This window comes from Solanum lycopersicum, chromosome 7 (genome assembly GCF_036512215.1).
Source record: "Solanum lycopersicum chromosome 7, SLM_r2.1".
Classification (NCBI taxonomy): Eukaryota; Viridiplantae; Streptophyta; class Magnoliopsida; order Solanales; family Solanaceae; genus Solanum; species Solanum lycopersicum.
The window spans coordinates 5,476,437-5,492,950 of record NC_090806.1 but is presented as its reverse complement, the minus strand read 5'-3'; the positions used below and the strand labels follow the sequence as shown (position 1 = coordinate 5,492,950).

The following is a 16,514-nucleotide window of genomic DNA, read 5'->3' as shown; positions in this document are numbered from 1 at the left end:
TGATTTTATTTGAAAAATATTTTCCAAAACTTTTGTCCCAACCAAAATGAGAAAATTGGAAAATATTTTCCTTCATACCAAACAACTCTATGTGTGTAGTTATAAAAGAGAAAAAGTATAGCAGAAGCATTAAGAAAAGTATGAGCGCTAATAGCACCAGAAAAAACAGGTAAATGTTCAACTTTTCCCCCTAGGAAACATAAAGTCAGTAAAAAAAGGACAGTCAAGTGTAGTAAGCATCATGTGTTTACGTAGTCTGAGGAAGGGCCACATCCCAAAGAGGGTGTGATGTAGGTAGCCTACCCTGACACAAGTACATTTCATGGCTCAACTCGTGACCTATAGGTTAACAATTTGTTGATGATGATCAATCGAGATCCATCGATAGTGAAAATTGAAGAAGAAGAAGAAGAAGAAGGAAGAAGAAGAATGTTATTGAGAGAGATACACCTTCATGCCTTTTACAATTTGTATTCTACTTCTACAATGTACAAACTACTTATGTATATATACAATCATAGCTAACTAACAAAGTTAATGTTTCAATCAAAAAATGACAGCTGGCTAACAAACAATTAACAACTAACTAGTTAACTAACTAATTGAAGTTAACTAACTAACTAATTCAACTCTAATTCAACTCCTTATCATATTCCTCAATACCCCCCTTCAAGCTAGGAGATATGAAGATGTTCTTCATTCCGAGCTTGGAAACCAAATACTCATGTTGCAATCGACCAAGCCCTTTAGTGAATACATCAGCAGGTTGTTCAGCAGTAGCCAAGTGTTGAATGGATATGTAACCTCTTTGAACCTTTTCTCTAATAAAGTGACAATCAATGTCAATATGTTTAGTCCTCTCATGGAAAACAGGATTGGAGGCAATATGAATAGCAGCAGTGCTGTCACTATGTATAACAATAGGCAAGACAATAGGTATGTCTAATTCACGAAAGAGACCAATTAACCATGTAACTTCAGCAACAGTAGAAGCCATGCTTCTATATTCTGCTTCAGCAGAACTCCTGGATACTGTAGATTGCTTCTTAGACTTCCAAGAAAGTAAGGATTCCCCAAAGGTAACCATGTATCCAGTAATGGATCTCCTAGTATCAGGGCATGATCCCCAATCAGCATCACAAAAAGCCTGTAAAGAACCAGAATGCTGAGCAGATAACATGACACCTAGGCCAGGTTGTTGTTTAACATATCTAACAACTCTAATAGCAGCATTCATATGAGATTGCTTAGGAGCATTCATGAATTGGCTCAGGTTTTGAACAGCATAAGACAAGTCAGGTCTAGTAATGGTTAAGTAGATCAGTCTCCCAACTAATCTTTGATACTCACCAATATCTGATAATACAGGATCAGATGTAACTCCTACATGCTTGTCAAACACTGCAGTAGTGAGCTTTCCATTCATCTCAACAGGTGTGGCAATAGGTTTAGATCCACCTAATCCCAAGTCTGAAATAATCTCCAGTGCATACTTTCTTTGATGCATGAGAATTCCTCCACTGTTTCTGGCAAACTCTATCCCTAGGAAATATCTCAATGATCCTAGATCCTTGATCTTGAAGTTATCTTTTAGAACTTGTTTGGTCTCATTGATTAGTGTGATGTTGCTGCCAGTGACTAACAAATCATCAACATAAACCAAAACAATCACAATACCTTCATTAGACTTCTTGATCAATAAAGAATAATCCAAATGGCTTTGCTGAAATCTAGCAACTAATAGTGCCTGAGTCAACTTCACATTCCACTGTCGTGAAGCTTGCTTAAGTCCATACAATGACTTAAGTAACTTACATACAGGTTGATCTCCAGCATGCATATGAGAGAATCCTTAAGGTATCTGCATGTAGACTTCTTCTACCAAATCACCTTGCAAGAATGCATTATAAACATCCATCTGTTGGACATCCCATCCCTTAGATGCAGCTAAAGTGAGCACTGTTCTAACTGTGACCATCTTAACAACTGGAGAAAATGTCTCCTGGTAGTCTAAACCTTCTTGCTGGCTGTATCCTTTGGCTACAAGTCTGGCTTTGAATCTTTCAACTTCACCATTTGCCTTGTACTTAATCTTGTACACCCATTTGCAACCTATAGCCTTTTTGCCAACAGGTAAAGTCACTACCTCCCAGGTCTTATTCTCTTCCAATGCCTGTATCTCCTCTTTCATAGCTGTTATCCATCTCTTATCTTTGGCAGCTTGATGATAGAACTTAGGCTCAGTGTCAACTGAAAGATTAGCAATGCAACATTGATAAGAAGAAGACAAATTTCTGTAATCAATGTTATTTTCCAGAGAATACAAACAATTGGACCTTGATTTAGACTTGAATGTGGTAACAAAATCCTTTTGCCAAAGAGGAGGCCTAGAAGTTCTAGTTGATTGTCGTCTGTTGGAGCTCAAGAATGAATCATCCACAGTTGGTTGAACCTGCTGGTGTTGATCCTCAAGATCATTGACATATGCATTATCATCATTATCAATGGGATCATTTATAGTTGGTGATCCTGTTGATGATGATTCTCAAGATCATCCAATCCAACTGGCAAATCTGAAGATTCAATGGATTGTACATTGTCTTGTATGTCATCAAAACACTGAGTTTGAAAAGGAAAGATAGATTCTTTAAAAACCACATCTCTACTAACAAAGAAGACTTTATTTTGTAGATCATAAAGTTTGTATCCCTTCTGTGTAGTACCATAACCCATAAGTACTGATTTAATGGCTCTAGGACCAAATTTATCAGATCTCAACAATGTAGTTGCATAACACAGACATCCAATAATCTTCATGTAAGACAAATCTAGAGCTTTTCCAAACATCATTTCAAAAGGTGACTTATTAAGTAACACAGTGGATGGAATTCTATTGATGATATGGACAGCAGCTAAAGCACACTCTCCCCAAAACCTGATTGGAATATTGCCTTGAAATCTAATAGCTCTTGCTGTCTCCATTATATGTCTATGTTTTCTTTCCACTACACCATTTTGTTGAGGTGTATATGGACAAGAACTCTGATGTATAATGCCTTGAGATTCAAACAATTCATTCACTTGAGCATTAAAAAACTCTCCACCATTATCTGATCTAAAGATTTTAACCTGAACATTGTATTGAGTCTTAACCATAGCAAGGAACTGTTTCAATATGGTAGAGACATCAGACTTGAGATGCATGAGATATATCCATGTCCATCTAGAGTGATCATCAACCAAAGTAAGAAAGAACTTCATTTTATTATGAGTTCTGATCTTGTAAGGTCCCCATACATCCATGTGAACTAAATCAAAACATTGCATACTTCTAGTACTACTATTAGGAAATGGTAGTCTGACTTGTCTAGCTAATGGACAAATATTGCAACATTTCAACTGGAAATCCCTCTTATGAGCAAATATGTCTATCTTCCTGAGAACACTCATAGGAATGTGACCTAGCCTCTTATGCCAAACTTCACCTTCAGCAGAATTCTTCACTGCAACAAAACTCCTATGCTGTCCAGTGTTCATCATTTGTGATGACTTTAAGATGTATAGACCACCATTCTCTTCACCAATCTCCTTCACTTTCCCAGTGAAGAGATCCTGAAGGAGAAAGAAATCAGGATAGAAAATTGCACAACAATTCAATTGCCTAGTAAGTTTAGCCACTGAAAGAAGATTGAAGTTAAGTTCTGGCACATATAAAACATTCTTAACTACTTCACCTCCTTGTAGTTGAGAGCAGCCTGAATGTGTGACTTTAGTTGAATCACCATTTGGAAGTTGAACATTTCCTGAATTCTTTACTGTTGATCCATGAGTTAGCAATTCTTTAGTTCTCACCATATGATCAGTTGCCCCACTATCAACAATCCAATCAAAACTAGAAGTTGAAGGAGTAAACTGAGAATTTCCTGCAAATATACATGTTGCATTGACACTACTATTGGTAGCTACTGTGTTTGTGTTTCCCTCATGAATCAATGACTTGTTCTTCATCTGTAAAACTTGTTGGTATTGATTAGGTGTAAAATGTTGAGATAAAGCAGCTCCTGAATCACTTGAACTTCTATATTGTTGTGACATCTGATGTGAACCACCACTCTTGAACTGTTGCATCTGATCTACATTGTTACCATCAGTTGAACTACTTGGATTGTTAAATTGAGGATTGTAATCAGTTGTCATAACATTTGCTTGTCTCTTCCCTTTATAATTGGTAGGATAACCTATTAGCTGATAGCAAAATTCCTTTAGATGTCCATGTTTGTAACAATGAACACAGTACTTCAGCTTGTTACAATCAGATCTACTGTGGCCTTTCATATCACAATGATCACAATACAAATATCCACTTCTCTGTTTGTTAGGCTTCACATTACCACTTCGATTATTCTGACTATTAAAATTGTTCCCTCCAGATCTACTAGTGAACAAGGCTGTAGGATCCATTTGCCCTCCTAAATTATAGTGGTCTCCACTTAACTCCCTTTGACTTTCATCTTGAATTATCATAGCATAACATTGATTAACAGTTGGAGGTGTATTCATCATAAGAATTTGACTTCGAGCATGACTATAATTGTCATTCAAACCCATCAAAAACTGCAGAAGCTTCTGTCTAAGCATGCTATCAACATATTCTTTAGATCTTTCACAATTACAAGATGGAGGAGGAACAATTGAATCAAATTCATCCCATAGATCTTTCAACTTGGAATAGTATACTGAGACTGGAGAAGTACCTTGAGTATGTGTAATAATCGACTTGTGTAAGTGAAATATCCTAGACATATTCAATTTGTCAAATCGTTCTTTCAGATCACTCCAAACCAGTGATGCATTAGAACGAAATAGGATTCCACTCATCAGTTCCTTACTCACATTGTTCATAAGCCATGAAAGCACCATTGCATTACATCGATCCCACTGTTTCTTCTCAGAATCGACTGTGTAATCTTCACGTTTGATGCTGCCATCAATGAATCCCAATTTATTCTTTGTTAGCAATGTTAACTCCATTGCCCTGCTCCACAAAGTATAATTCTCCATTCCTACAAGTTGAATACCAATTTGAACTGCACCTGTAACATCAGAAGAAGACAGATACAGAGGGTGTGTATGATCGATTTTAGTTGCCATTATTACCTCTCCCGATCCACAGATCCAGAGGTCCAAATGAGCTAAAATTTCTCAGAGATTGTACTCCTGCTCTGATACCATAACAATTTGTTGATGATGATCTATCGAGATCCATCGATAGTGAAGATTGAAGAAGAAGAAGAAGAAGAAGAAGGAAGAAGAAGAAGAAGAAGGAAGAAGAAGAATGTTATTGAGAGAGATACACCTTCATGCCTTTTACAATTTGTATTCTACTTCTACAATGTACAAACTACTTATGTATATACACAATCATAGCTAACTAACAAAGTTAATGTTCCAATCACAAAATAACAGCTGGCTAACAAACAATTAACAACTAACAACTAACTAGTTAACTAACTAATTGAAGTTAACTAACTAACTAATTCAACTCCTTATCATATTCCTCAATATAGGTCACACGAGGTATGTTGTATTGAATTTAACTTGTGTTACCTGATATTTGCAGGCTGGTTGAATGAAACTACACAGAGAGGAAACAAAGAGGATGCTTCTTTTAGTTTAGCAGAACAAATAGAAAAATACAACACATAAAGCCACCAGAATTTTAGAACAATAAAGGTGAAAATATGTGAGGAGGTTTCTGCATGTAATACTCCAGCACAAGTTCTATCATTGTCACTGTGGTCTTGTATATGCAATGATGCCCACAGGAAAAATCCAGTAAGACTAATTTCTTTACTTCATTTCATCTATTACGGTCAAACCTCTCTATAATAGTATATTTTATCTCGATACTTTTTGGTTGTTATAGCGAAATGTAGTTATAGAGAAGAACATATAATATTAACATAACATGGACAATCATATTCCATGAAGAACATGGTTGTTAAAAAATTCTCTTCTTGAATAATTAATCTTGAGCAATATTTGATGATTGTAAAACTAAACTTTATTAGATAAGATTCAATTAGGTCACTGGCACATACCAGTGGGTAATGACTGTCTATTAGATAACACGATGCATAGAGTCTGACACATGCTCGGTGTTGAAAAGGTCAGAAGGAGAATACAAGCCTTGAATGGAAGCCCTAAAATACTTTAGCAACGTACTATAAACATGTATTGATGAATAATAAATCATAATGTTGTTACAACACTGAATCTATCAAGACTAAATCTCTAAAGAACACCTATTAATGAATATACGCAATTGGTATAAATCCCAAAACTTATGGACAAAGAGCTTCAAACTAAGAATCCCTAATATTCTGATGAATAAGCCTACAGAGGAAGAAAGTTTTCACAAAAAATCACAAAAATGTCATGGGCATTGTTCAAGTACTGCAGCAGGTTCAGTATCCTCTGCAGATGAAGCATTGTAGCCCATATAATCCAGTAGCATTTGCATCTTATTTTTTGTCTCTGATTCACTTGGGAATAGCTGTTTCTCTCTCCTGGTATATGAATAACTCTACTTACAAAAAGAATACTATAGAATGCACACATGAGCAAGCTGAATTCGACCAAACACGACTGACAGGTCATCAACATTGGTCAAGTTGGATGAGATTCATGCTTTTTCAGCAGATTTTATACACACTAAAGTTGTGCATACAGGAGTTCGTTCCATGTGTCAGGAATGCCGGGTAGGCACCAATGCAAGCAGTCGTTGATACCTTCTGATGCTTTTAAACTGTAATGAGATATATGACCCTCATCCCTTAGTTCAGAAAGAGCTGTTATGTCCAATAACTTAACCTTTGTGCCCTTCACAGCATCCCCAATAACTGGATCACTTGATTCCTCTTGCTGGACTTCATTCCCTTTAGTAAGAGGAATAGTATTGTCACAGCGACCTCCAGTATTCCAGTCCCCATTGGAGAAATGTCTGGGTGATATGGTCCGGAAGAAACCCTTAAGCTGTGGACGTGATGCAATTTGGGAATCAAGCCATCTGGCAATACTATAAACTGTGAAGTTTTTAGCATTTCCTATTTGTGCAAGCTTCCTGTCTACAACAGGCTTTCCATTTACATGCATCACCCATCGATTTGCGTTAATCTTCCCTCTATTCCAGTGATGACCTGTATTCAGCACCACGACATCGAATTGATCAAGATATTTCCTCAGAAAAGCAGGAGGTTGATCCAAGTTCATGGCAGACTTTGTGGCAGGATCTGTAACATTGAAGGGTTCTATACCACAAAGACTTGCTGACCAGTAATATAAAATTGTGGTGTTTGTGTTTGGAAACCTATAAGCCCATCCCTCAGGGCGTATAGCTCCACGTGGTTTGACCAAGCCATACTTCCATCCTACATTTTCAACTTCAGGCATGTCCTCACCACCGGTAGCCATACACATGAGAGACTGGAATTGCTGTCTACCAAGTGAATCTCCAATAAAAGCAATTGTTTTGTCCTGCATTCTGAAATAAAGCTACATTAAGGGTTTGCCTTTTTAATATCTTCTCAAAATAATTGGTTCAGGTTTGCCTTTTTAATATCTCATCTCTTTGTAACACCTTTTACTATGTTTTTTCCTATCTACCTCATAGCACATGCCGGACCACAATGTTGGCTGCAGAACTGCCTCTTCTAAATATCAGTGTATGGTGATATCCAAACTTAGCAACTAATTCAAACTTCGGAGACATATACTTCCCCACCTCTCTCTATTGAACCTGAGTCAAAAATTTCAATGATGAAGAAAAAATTGACGTATACCTTTTCAAGAATTCTGAGCCGTTAAAGTCTGGCATCTCACAGTTTTCAGGTTGCCAACGATATCCCTCATAGGAAAAGTCTGTACGTAGGGTCAGTCTGCAAGCCCACATGTCTGATAACCATTGCTTACATTTAAACCCAGAGTATAATGGTCGCCTTCTCTCTGCAATCCACCTGCCTCTAGCAAAATTGCAAGCTGCAGAAAAAGAACAGGAAAATGAGGATACGGTATCAATCATTTAGTCTTTTAGATGAAACGTCAAATGTAACCGTTAGATTAGAAACTCAGATGTACAACAGCTAAAGATTTTGCAAGAATTTTTCCTTACCCCTTAAAAAATATTCAAGACAGTATCAGAACTAAACTTGAAAATCTCATAGATTGTAAAAGTCAGAAGAATAATAGGTCGACAACAAACTGAAAGAACGTTAAAGATTCAAAAGTGAAATTCAGCAGTAGTTTTTTAATGAAATAAGTGAAATATTATTAGAAGGCATCAAGAAGATGCAGAAATTACAAAAGAGAGAAGATGTCAGCTTTTAGGGAGCCTCTCGGAGTTGATATTTCATCAAAAATATCAATGATTCCTTTCAGTCTAAATACACCAAAAAATGCAAGCAGACACCCCAAATCAGATGTTCTTGAAGGCTTTATCAACTTCCCTAGAGCCCAGGATTCATAAACATCTCTGATAGTATGTGGCATAGTCCATCTCAGTCCAAGTTAGAAACATGTTCCAAATGTATGTTGCAGTTGGGCAATGGATGAACAAATGATGGATAGTCTATTTGTTGGAAAAGCACATGTAGCATCTGTTGCCTAGTTGGAAATTCCTTCTGGTAAGATTACCCAGGGTTAGACAGGCTCCATTTAGGACTAACCAGCTGAAGCACATAAGCTGTTATGATGCAATGGTACAAAATCAGCAATTTCTCCTAATTGGTACATTATGTATAATCAACACAATGGATCAGTGGGTACTTGCTACCTCCATCTCCAGCGCAGATACCGGTAACTCTACCACCAAGGCTAGGCTTAGGCATATGGGAAGAAATCATCTGATTTCTTTTTTACTCCCACCGGGATTTAAACCCGAGCACTCATGATTCTCCTCCACTTGACCACTAGGCCACACCATTGAGTGCAATCTCATTCACATTTTCTCTCACCTTTTCTCTGGTAGGATGTAATAAAGAGATTTATTTCCTCTTTTTTTTTAGATAGGTAACTGTTGTTTCTATTTCTGTAACACAGTAAATGGGTTGTACTGAAACCATATTTACAAAAGAACTCAAAATCTACTATCCTATCCGTATAATGAGTCTAAGATATCAATGATAGAGACAGTATCATTAGAGTATATCTGGTTACACCAAAAGCATAAATTCAAAATACAATTCATTTTGACTTGTTCTATAGTATTCTCCATATTCTCAGACTCTTAAGGTTCTCTCCTTCCATATTGTCCACCATATAGCTGCAGGTACAATTCGCCAGTTGTTTCTGTTTTTAGCGTGAACTCCTGCTTCTTCCCAACTGTGTAATGCTCCTGTGATTTTCCCTGGAATGGACCAAGATATGTTTTTGAGACATAAGAATAATATCCACAGTTGACTTGTCACCTTGCAATGTATAAATAGATGAACCACTGTTTCTGCAGTTTCCCCCCCCAAAAAAAAAACATCTAGAACATAAAGGTATCCCCTTTTTCATCAAGTTATCTTGTGTCAGCACTACTTCCTTAGCCAATAACCAGACAAAGCAAGCTACTTTGTGTGGGATTTTGGCTTTCCAAATGTGTTTCAAAGGCCATCGAAGTTCTGCTAGTTTGGTTGGTTCATCTTCCTGTAGACTGCATTTACTTTAAAAGTCCCGTTACTATTTCCCTGCCACTGTAGGATGTCTTGTCCAGCCTCCAAACCACTGAATTGGTCAATGGTGCTCTTGGTATTTCCCAATCATTGAGGTGTCTCCTAAACACAAAATTCCACCCTTGAGGTGTCCACAATTCTGCTACTGTGTATTTACTTTGACAGAAACATGAACTGTTCTCATGGTACAAGTGATCATTTTGGGATCAGTTCTTTTTTTCCATTGCTGTGGACTTGTGGTTTTAGTAATGTTTAAAAGCGAAAAGTATTTTGGACAATATTTGGTACAATTGGTTTAAAATAGAATTAATTTGTTTCAAATTATAACTATTGTTGGTCAGAACATTTCTGCACTTCTTATGTTAAAACAGAACTTATAACTCTTCCTCTCAACCTAATATGTGCCTTGCATCTCCCCTTTTCTTTTCCTAAAAAGGTTTTCTTCTTGTAATTGATTGATCCTTCATTGATCTCATAATATGGTAATACTGATCCAGCAAAAGAAGATACTGAATTCTTTCAGAACATTTAAACAGATTAGTCCAAACATAGTCGGTTCTTTAAAATATATTTTAAGCTGGCAATGTGCTTTATAACAATTCATCAAGGCAAACAAATAGGAAAGGGACAACTCTTGAAAGGAAAAGCGAAAAGTCTACCATATCAATTTTGAATAATATGAAAAACAAACAGAAACATTACCTCTTCTCTCTAATTGGGAAGTCATAATTTTTTTATCATCTTTCCTACTACTGGAAGGAGAAACTGTGACATTCTTAACAAAACTATCAGATACTTCCAATCTATTTTCCTCTATTCTTCCTTCTGCTATTTGTGAATTTGAATGCTCATCCACTGTTTGTTTGTTTGATCTCAATGATACTGCAGATTCATCCACTGAAATCTCTATAATAAGAGATACAAAACAATAAGAACAGAAAAAACGAAGATTACTTCAAAAATAATTTACTGAACACTGCTTTACTGATACGGGTATAAGCCACAGCTACATAGCATCACATAATAGTGCTATAAACACTAAAAAGAGGAAAAGAGTGTTAAATAAAGTCGCACAGATTATAGCTTCAGAAACAGCAAAGTTAAGTCCAAAGACATAAACTGTCACAAGTTTTAAAAAGAATTGTTCCTTGGCAAAGTTGTATGTGTTGCATTAATTTTCTTTTAGTTTCTTCTCTCATATAACTAATTTTCTTTATCGCGGTTACTTAATTCGAACCAATAATAGGCACTTCATTTTTTTGGATGAAGACATCCAAATTGGAGTTAAGGGGGAAATCAACTCAATTCTGGCAAGTATACTGTCCCAGAAGAAAAGACAAATATGTTAATTAAAAATATCTATCAAAATGATCAGATAGGCATGTAGCTCGGTCAATCCATCATATCTTCGTTGGAAAAGCTGAGCAAAAGATTGTTCCGAGGAAATGAGGGGCCAAGTACCATAATTAGTTATGGTACTAACTACTAAGCTCAACCGAGCACTGCTCCCGCATAATTCATTAATAACAGTATATCAATGACATACATGAAGGAATTAAGCTTCAACGTGAGTATTCCATCTAATCATCGCCCTCTCCTATCATGGTGTCTTATTTCAGTAAAATAAATTAAATTGGAGGGAATGAGGGATTATCAGGATACAGAATTACACGATCAAGGTGGGAATGGATCGTTAGTTGTCAATTAGACCAAGCAAGGTTATTTTCTAATATTTTGTTTGATTATTCATAACGGATAAGGAAAAGGCCATTTACTATTCTAATTATCACTAGACGACTGCAAAAATATCCTCCCATCAAAGCGTTCCATACGAATAAGACATAACTTAGAGTATGGTTAAATGCTTGATTTTTGATACAGAACTATAGGTGCAAGAAAAGATAAAAGGTGACTAGAAGAAAATACAAGATATCTTGAATTTTAAGTTCATATTATCTTCTTTGTCTTTAGTGTAATATCTTTTTCTGACAAGCATGCAAAAAGATTAATCATGAAATATACAACTTTGACATGTTATTAATACTCACAAGTTTTCAATCAAGTACAAACCTGAGGGCTGCATTATGAATTGATCTTGTGCTGACAGTAAGTTAGTAAGAAGTGGATTCTTCTCCCAGGACCAAAGAAATATGGTTGTAAATACTAGCGCAGACAGGAAGAAGGAGAACTGTCCTCCCAAAAATCTACCAAGATTTCCACCTTTCATTTTTCAATGCACACTCCAAGTAGAGATATACTTGTGAGTTGCTGTTGTTCTTCCGCTACAACACAAATGAGCTTCTGTACATGGGTGAAGTGAAGGACATCTGGGACATTCAGACAATCATCATCAAGATTTTAGCCACAACTTTCACAGGTCTGGGCTCTTGAAACTAAGTGATAGAAGCTTACAAAAAAGAAAAAAGAACCATGTCAAGATAACTACTCAAGCACCCAAATACAATGTACTTTATTAAATCAGACAAAAATGTTCAAAATATTCAAATTTAACAGAACTTCTATCAACTCTTTGAACCTCTAAAATGAGATAATGAAAGGGATACGAGAGGCGGGAGCCATGTACACAGTCGCAGGAATCTAAGAATTAGTCGTTTCAATGTAAAACATTATTTACATCTCGCCTCTCAAGTTATTCATGAGAATTCAACATAATATTTCATGATGTCAAATTATTCATATCATATGTCGCATCCAGCATTTCAAAGTGGTCATTATCTTCTTGTGTTGTCTCCTAGAATTTTCTCATTTATTCTGGAAGACACTATATGACTTTTGTGAACTGTCACAAGGCCACAATCACATGAGGTATGGTACTTCAATCTTGAATACACACTTTGGTATTAATCTTTTCATGCTATGAAACCATTTGCTCATTTCTTAAACAGAAACATTATGAAAAATGAACATATTTGCTGATGAATCAACTACGTTACAGGAAGAGCATTATATAAACTAGGGGTAGACTAAAACATTAACAGAAAAGAACAAACATAAAGAAAGCCCATTTGACAGAATCTTATCCTAAAGCTAACTTTCCGAAAGATAGTCTCAAATGGCAACATTACAGCCAAAAGAAAGCACCAATTCCATAACTAAAACACAAGAAAACAACATACCCAAATCAAGTTTTGTCCTTTATTTCACAATTCTTTATCAGTAAAAATACAAACTTTAATCCTTTTTTTTAACTTATTCTATAACAAAATCATTTCAATTACCAAAAAAAAAAAAGAGAAGAATATCTTAATTACCAGCAAGAGCATTATATAAATTAGGAGCAGACTAAAATATAACTGAAAACAACAAAAACCCATTTGACTGATTCCTATCCTTAAGCTACTCCCAACATGGCAGCAACAATCCACAAGTGGGGTGGGTGTAATACACCCTTGGCTCAATAGAAGTCACAAAATGACAACATCACAGAGAAATCAACACAGCATTTTGATACCAAATCTTTATTTTTTAAAAAAATACAAACTTTCATCTTCTTATATAACAAAATCAATTCAATCAACAATTAAATAAACAGCCATGAAGATATAAATCATAAAAAAGTATTTAAAAAAATCACCTTTTTTGAACAATGCTGATAGATCCCCTGACCTTCTCCGTTCACATTATCTACTATCTGATAGATCGGTGTGAAATGTACATATATACGTATGGAGAATTGTCGGGTCGGGGTCGGGTCGGGTCAGAACAATGGAGCTTCGGCCGACAAATTGATAAAGTAGAAGAAATCTGGTGTTTTGGTAGATATATGGAAAGTGAGGGTTACTCTCTTTATTTTAGTTTGTTCCGTGGTATTTGACTGAGCATATAATTTTAAAAAAATATCAAATATCAAATATATATAAATGGTCTTTTCGAATTGTTCGAAATTATTATTTGGACATTTCAATTAAGTCTATAATTTATTAGACACATAAAGGAATAGAGGTTCAAATTAGATATGTCAGAATTCGATTTAGTTGCGGCAATCTTAGCACTTCTCAGAGAGATTTCAAAATCATCAGGCCAAGTTCCGCTTATCATATCAGAGAATTTAGTACCAAAAAACATCTGCAAACAACTGTTCATTGACAGTAATACAATTTTCTATTACTGAGGTTTTTATCTCATCATTGTCAACAGAGAAACAAAGATCCGCTCAGAAAATTTGAATAATAAATTCAAGACCAGACGGACTACATAGATATTACATATATAATAGATATTACATATATATATCTAAGAGCAAAACTAGAACTTTTAGATTTGGGGTTGGGGGAGGGGGTGAGGGGAAGGGGAGGAAATAGAGCGATGATTATAAAGGATGAAGAAAACATTATTTTGGCGCCCATTATCAAAATGGATTGAAAATCTCGTTTTTAGATTGGAAACTTGAGTGAACGCTACTCATCACTCACAAAATGTTCATTTTCAATTTAAAAAGAATAAACCATCTACTTTTAAAATCGAAAAATAAACCATGTATTTTTAAAATCGAAAAATAAACCATGTACTTTCAAAATCAAAAAATCAACTATCTACTTCAAAATTAAAATTAATTTACGTGATATTTTTTTTAAAGCATTTTATATTAAGATATTATAGTTCATATGGCTAGTTCACGTGATACTTATTTTATGTAATGTTCCTCTATATTATAAAGTAAAGAACTTCTTACTATAGAATTGTAACGACCAAAGGCACTTTTGCCATTTTACTAAAATTACCAGCTTAAAACAATTGTACTTTCTGCTTCTAAAGTATTAAATTTCTCAAATACCCATTCAAGTTGTTATGATTATTTAATCCATCAGTGGTTTCCTAAACTTGACACTAATTTTCACTTAGACACCTTACCTAAGTTTTGTTCATTTTAGACACCTCATGTCATGTCTCGTTGTGTCATTTAACACTTTTTACTGATATGGCATAGTGAGTGTAATACACTCACTACCAGCGCGTGAAAGACTCATTTAATCATTTTTATTTTATTTTTTTTCATCTTCTTCCTCATTTTTTAGCCACCATCTCTCAAAGCTTGAACTCCTTCCACGGAGAAATAGTTTTGATGATGCTATGGACAAAAAAAATGAACTTAAATACAAAGAGATTTCACAAAAAAATAAATTTCAACCATTAAAAAAAATATGATTCATCTTGTCGCAAAGAAGAAGGGCAGCGAAAAATCTTGAAAGACGATGGATGGGGTGGAAAAGGGATGGAGAAGACGATGTGGGTAGGGAATGGGTTGGGGTTAGGTTGTACAAAGGTGTAGAAGACATTGGGTAGGGGGGGGGGGGAGATGAGGGGTTGTGAAGGAGACGATTTGGGTGGGTGGGTGGGTGGGTAGGGGTTGGAGTGGGTGGGCAGAGAAATGACCTTCGTAGATCTGTTTTTTTTAAAAAAATTATTTTTTTGTGTAAAAAATTTCACGTATTATTAAGTCATTGACTACTTTTTCATTTTACTAAAATAATATTATTTAAAAAATATTTTTAATATACATGCCGCGTATTTTTATTTAATTTGTCACTTTGATACGTCATCAACGAGTGTGTTACACACATTGTATATTTAGCTGATTGTTAAAAAAGTGCTAAATGACACAATGCAGAATGACATGAGGTGTCTAAAATGAACAAAACTTAGTTAACGTGTCTAAGTAAAAATTGGCGTCAAATTTACGGGGTCATCGATAGATTAGACCTAATTATGATAATGGCCACGTGTACTTCCGGTCATAAAAAGCATAAAAAATATCACAATTAACTATCTAAAAATGGAGGTACCCATTTTTCAAATCAATTTATATTGCATTAACACATTTACGTTTTGCACGAAAATAAATATAAAAAAAAACAAAAGTGATTTTAAAATGTATTAAAGATTTAAATGAAAATAAAAATACTTTAATCAGCTAACATAAAAATAAAAATTAATAAATAAAATGGACAGAGAAACTAAATGAAATTAGAGTAAATTAAGAGACTCACAAAATTTTAAATAAATAGTTCTAAAATTAAATATTAAATAGAAATAATAATTTTTCATGTTCAATTTACTTACACTAATGATAAGAATATTTTTGATAATAGAATATTTTAAGTTTTTACATTAATCATATTAATATTTAATTAACTATAGAAGATTGTTTACTTTATTTTACTTAATATTACTATTCTTTTGTCTGAAATAAGAAGTTAAGGATCGAAATATATAAAAATTAATACATTAATTAGAAAAGTAAAAAAACTTAAATAGATTGATATTTAGAAAGAGATGAAAAAAATGCCTAGTAGTAATTTTAAAAATTATGAATAAATTTTGGAATAAGAGAAACATATTTTGGCAAGGAACTCAAGATGAAGTGCTATCAAAATATCATGTTAATTTAACATTTTCAAAATAGATTTTTTTTTTTAAAAAAAAAATGCATTTATTTTTTGAGATTATTTTCAATTTTTTGAATAAACTGATAAACATAACAAAAATATTTATTCCTATTAAGTTATTGTGCATGAGAAGAAAACCAAAAACACATATTCTACCATGCTAAAAAAATTTGTCCATTTAAGATAAATTATACATATATAGAACTAATTCATGTGAAAATGAAACATGCATGTCAGCTATAATTTTAATCTGTTTGTTTTGTTTTGATTTAGCATAAAATTTAAGAAATTAAGAAAAAAGTTTGAATTTTATAATTTTAAATTAAAAATATATGAATATACTAAATGTCTTTTAAGTTTGTAATTTTAAATATGTTATGTGGAGTTGGAACTA

The 16,514-nt window shown here is 34.4% G+C and overlaps 2 protein-coding genes across 3 annotated transcripts; both read right to left on the bottom strand.

The window, feature by feature from the left end:
- Positions 1 to 631: 631 nt before the first annotated feature.
- LOC138337187 (uncharacterized mitochondrial protein AtMg00810-like) lies at positions 632 to 1,840 on the bottom strand. Its single transcript, XM_069286818.1, has one exon. It carries the CDS (start codon positions 1,838 to 1,840, stop codon positions 632 to 634), a length of 1,209 nt encoding a protein of 402 aa, XP_069142919.1.
- Positions 1,841 to 6,209: 4,369 nt separating this feature from the next.
- Positions 6,210 to 13,467, bottom strand: LOC101264836 (protein trichome birefringence-like 14). Of its 2 annotated transcripts, none has more exons than XM_010325046.4 (5): positions 13,309 to 13,467; positions 11,784 to 12,120; positions 10,416 to 10,619; positions 7,842 to 8,037; positions 6,210 to 7,543 (listed from the first exon to the last, which is right to left on the bottom strand). In XM_010325046.4, exons 2-5 carry the CDS (start codon positions 11,938 to 11,940, stop codon positions 6,715 to 6,717), a joined length of 1,386 nt encoding a protein of 461 aa, XP_010323348.2. In that variant the 5' UTR covers positions 11,941 to 12,120; positions 13,309 to 13,467; the 3' UTR covers positions 6,210 to 6,714. The 2 variants fall into 2 exon arrangements, with proteins under 2 accessions (XP_010323348.2, XP_010323349.2); XM_010325047.4 differs by having other exon boundaries at positions 11,784 to 12,040; positions 13,309 to 13,446.
- Between the last annotated feature and the right edge of the window lie 3,047 nt (positions 13,468 to 16,514).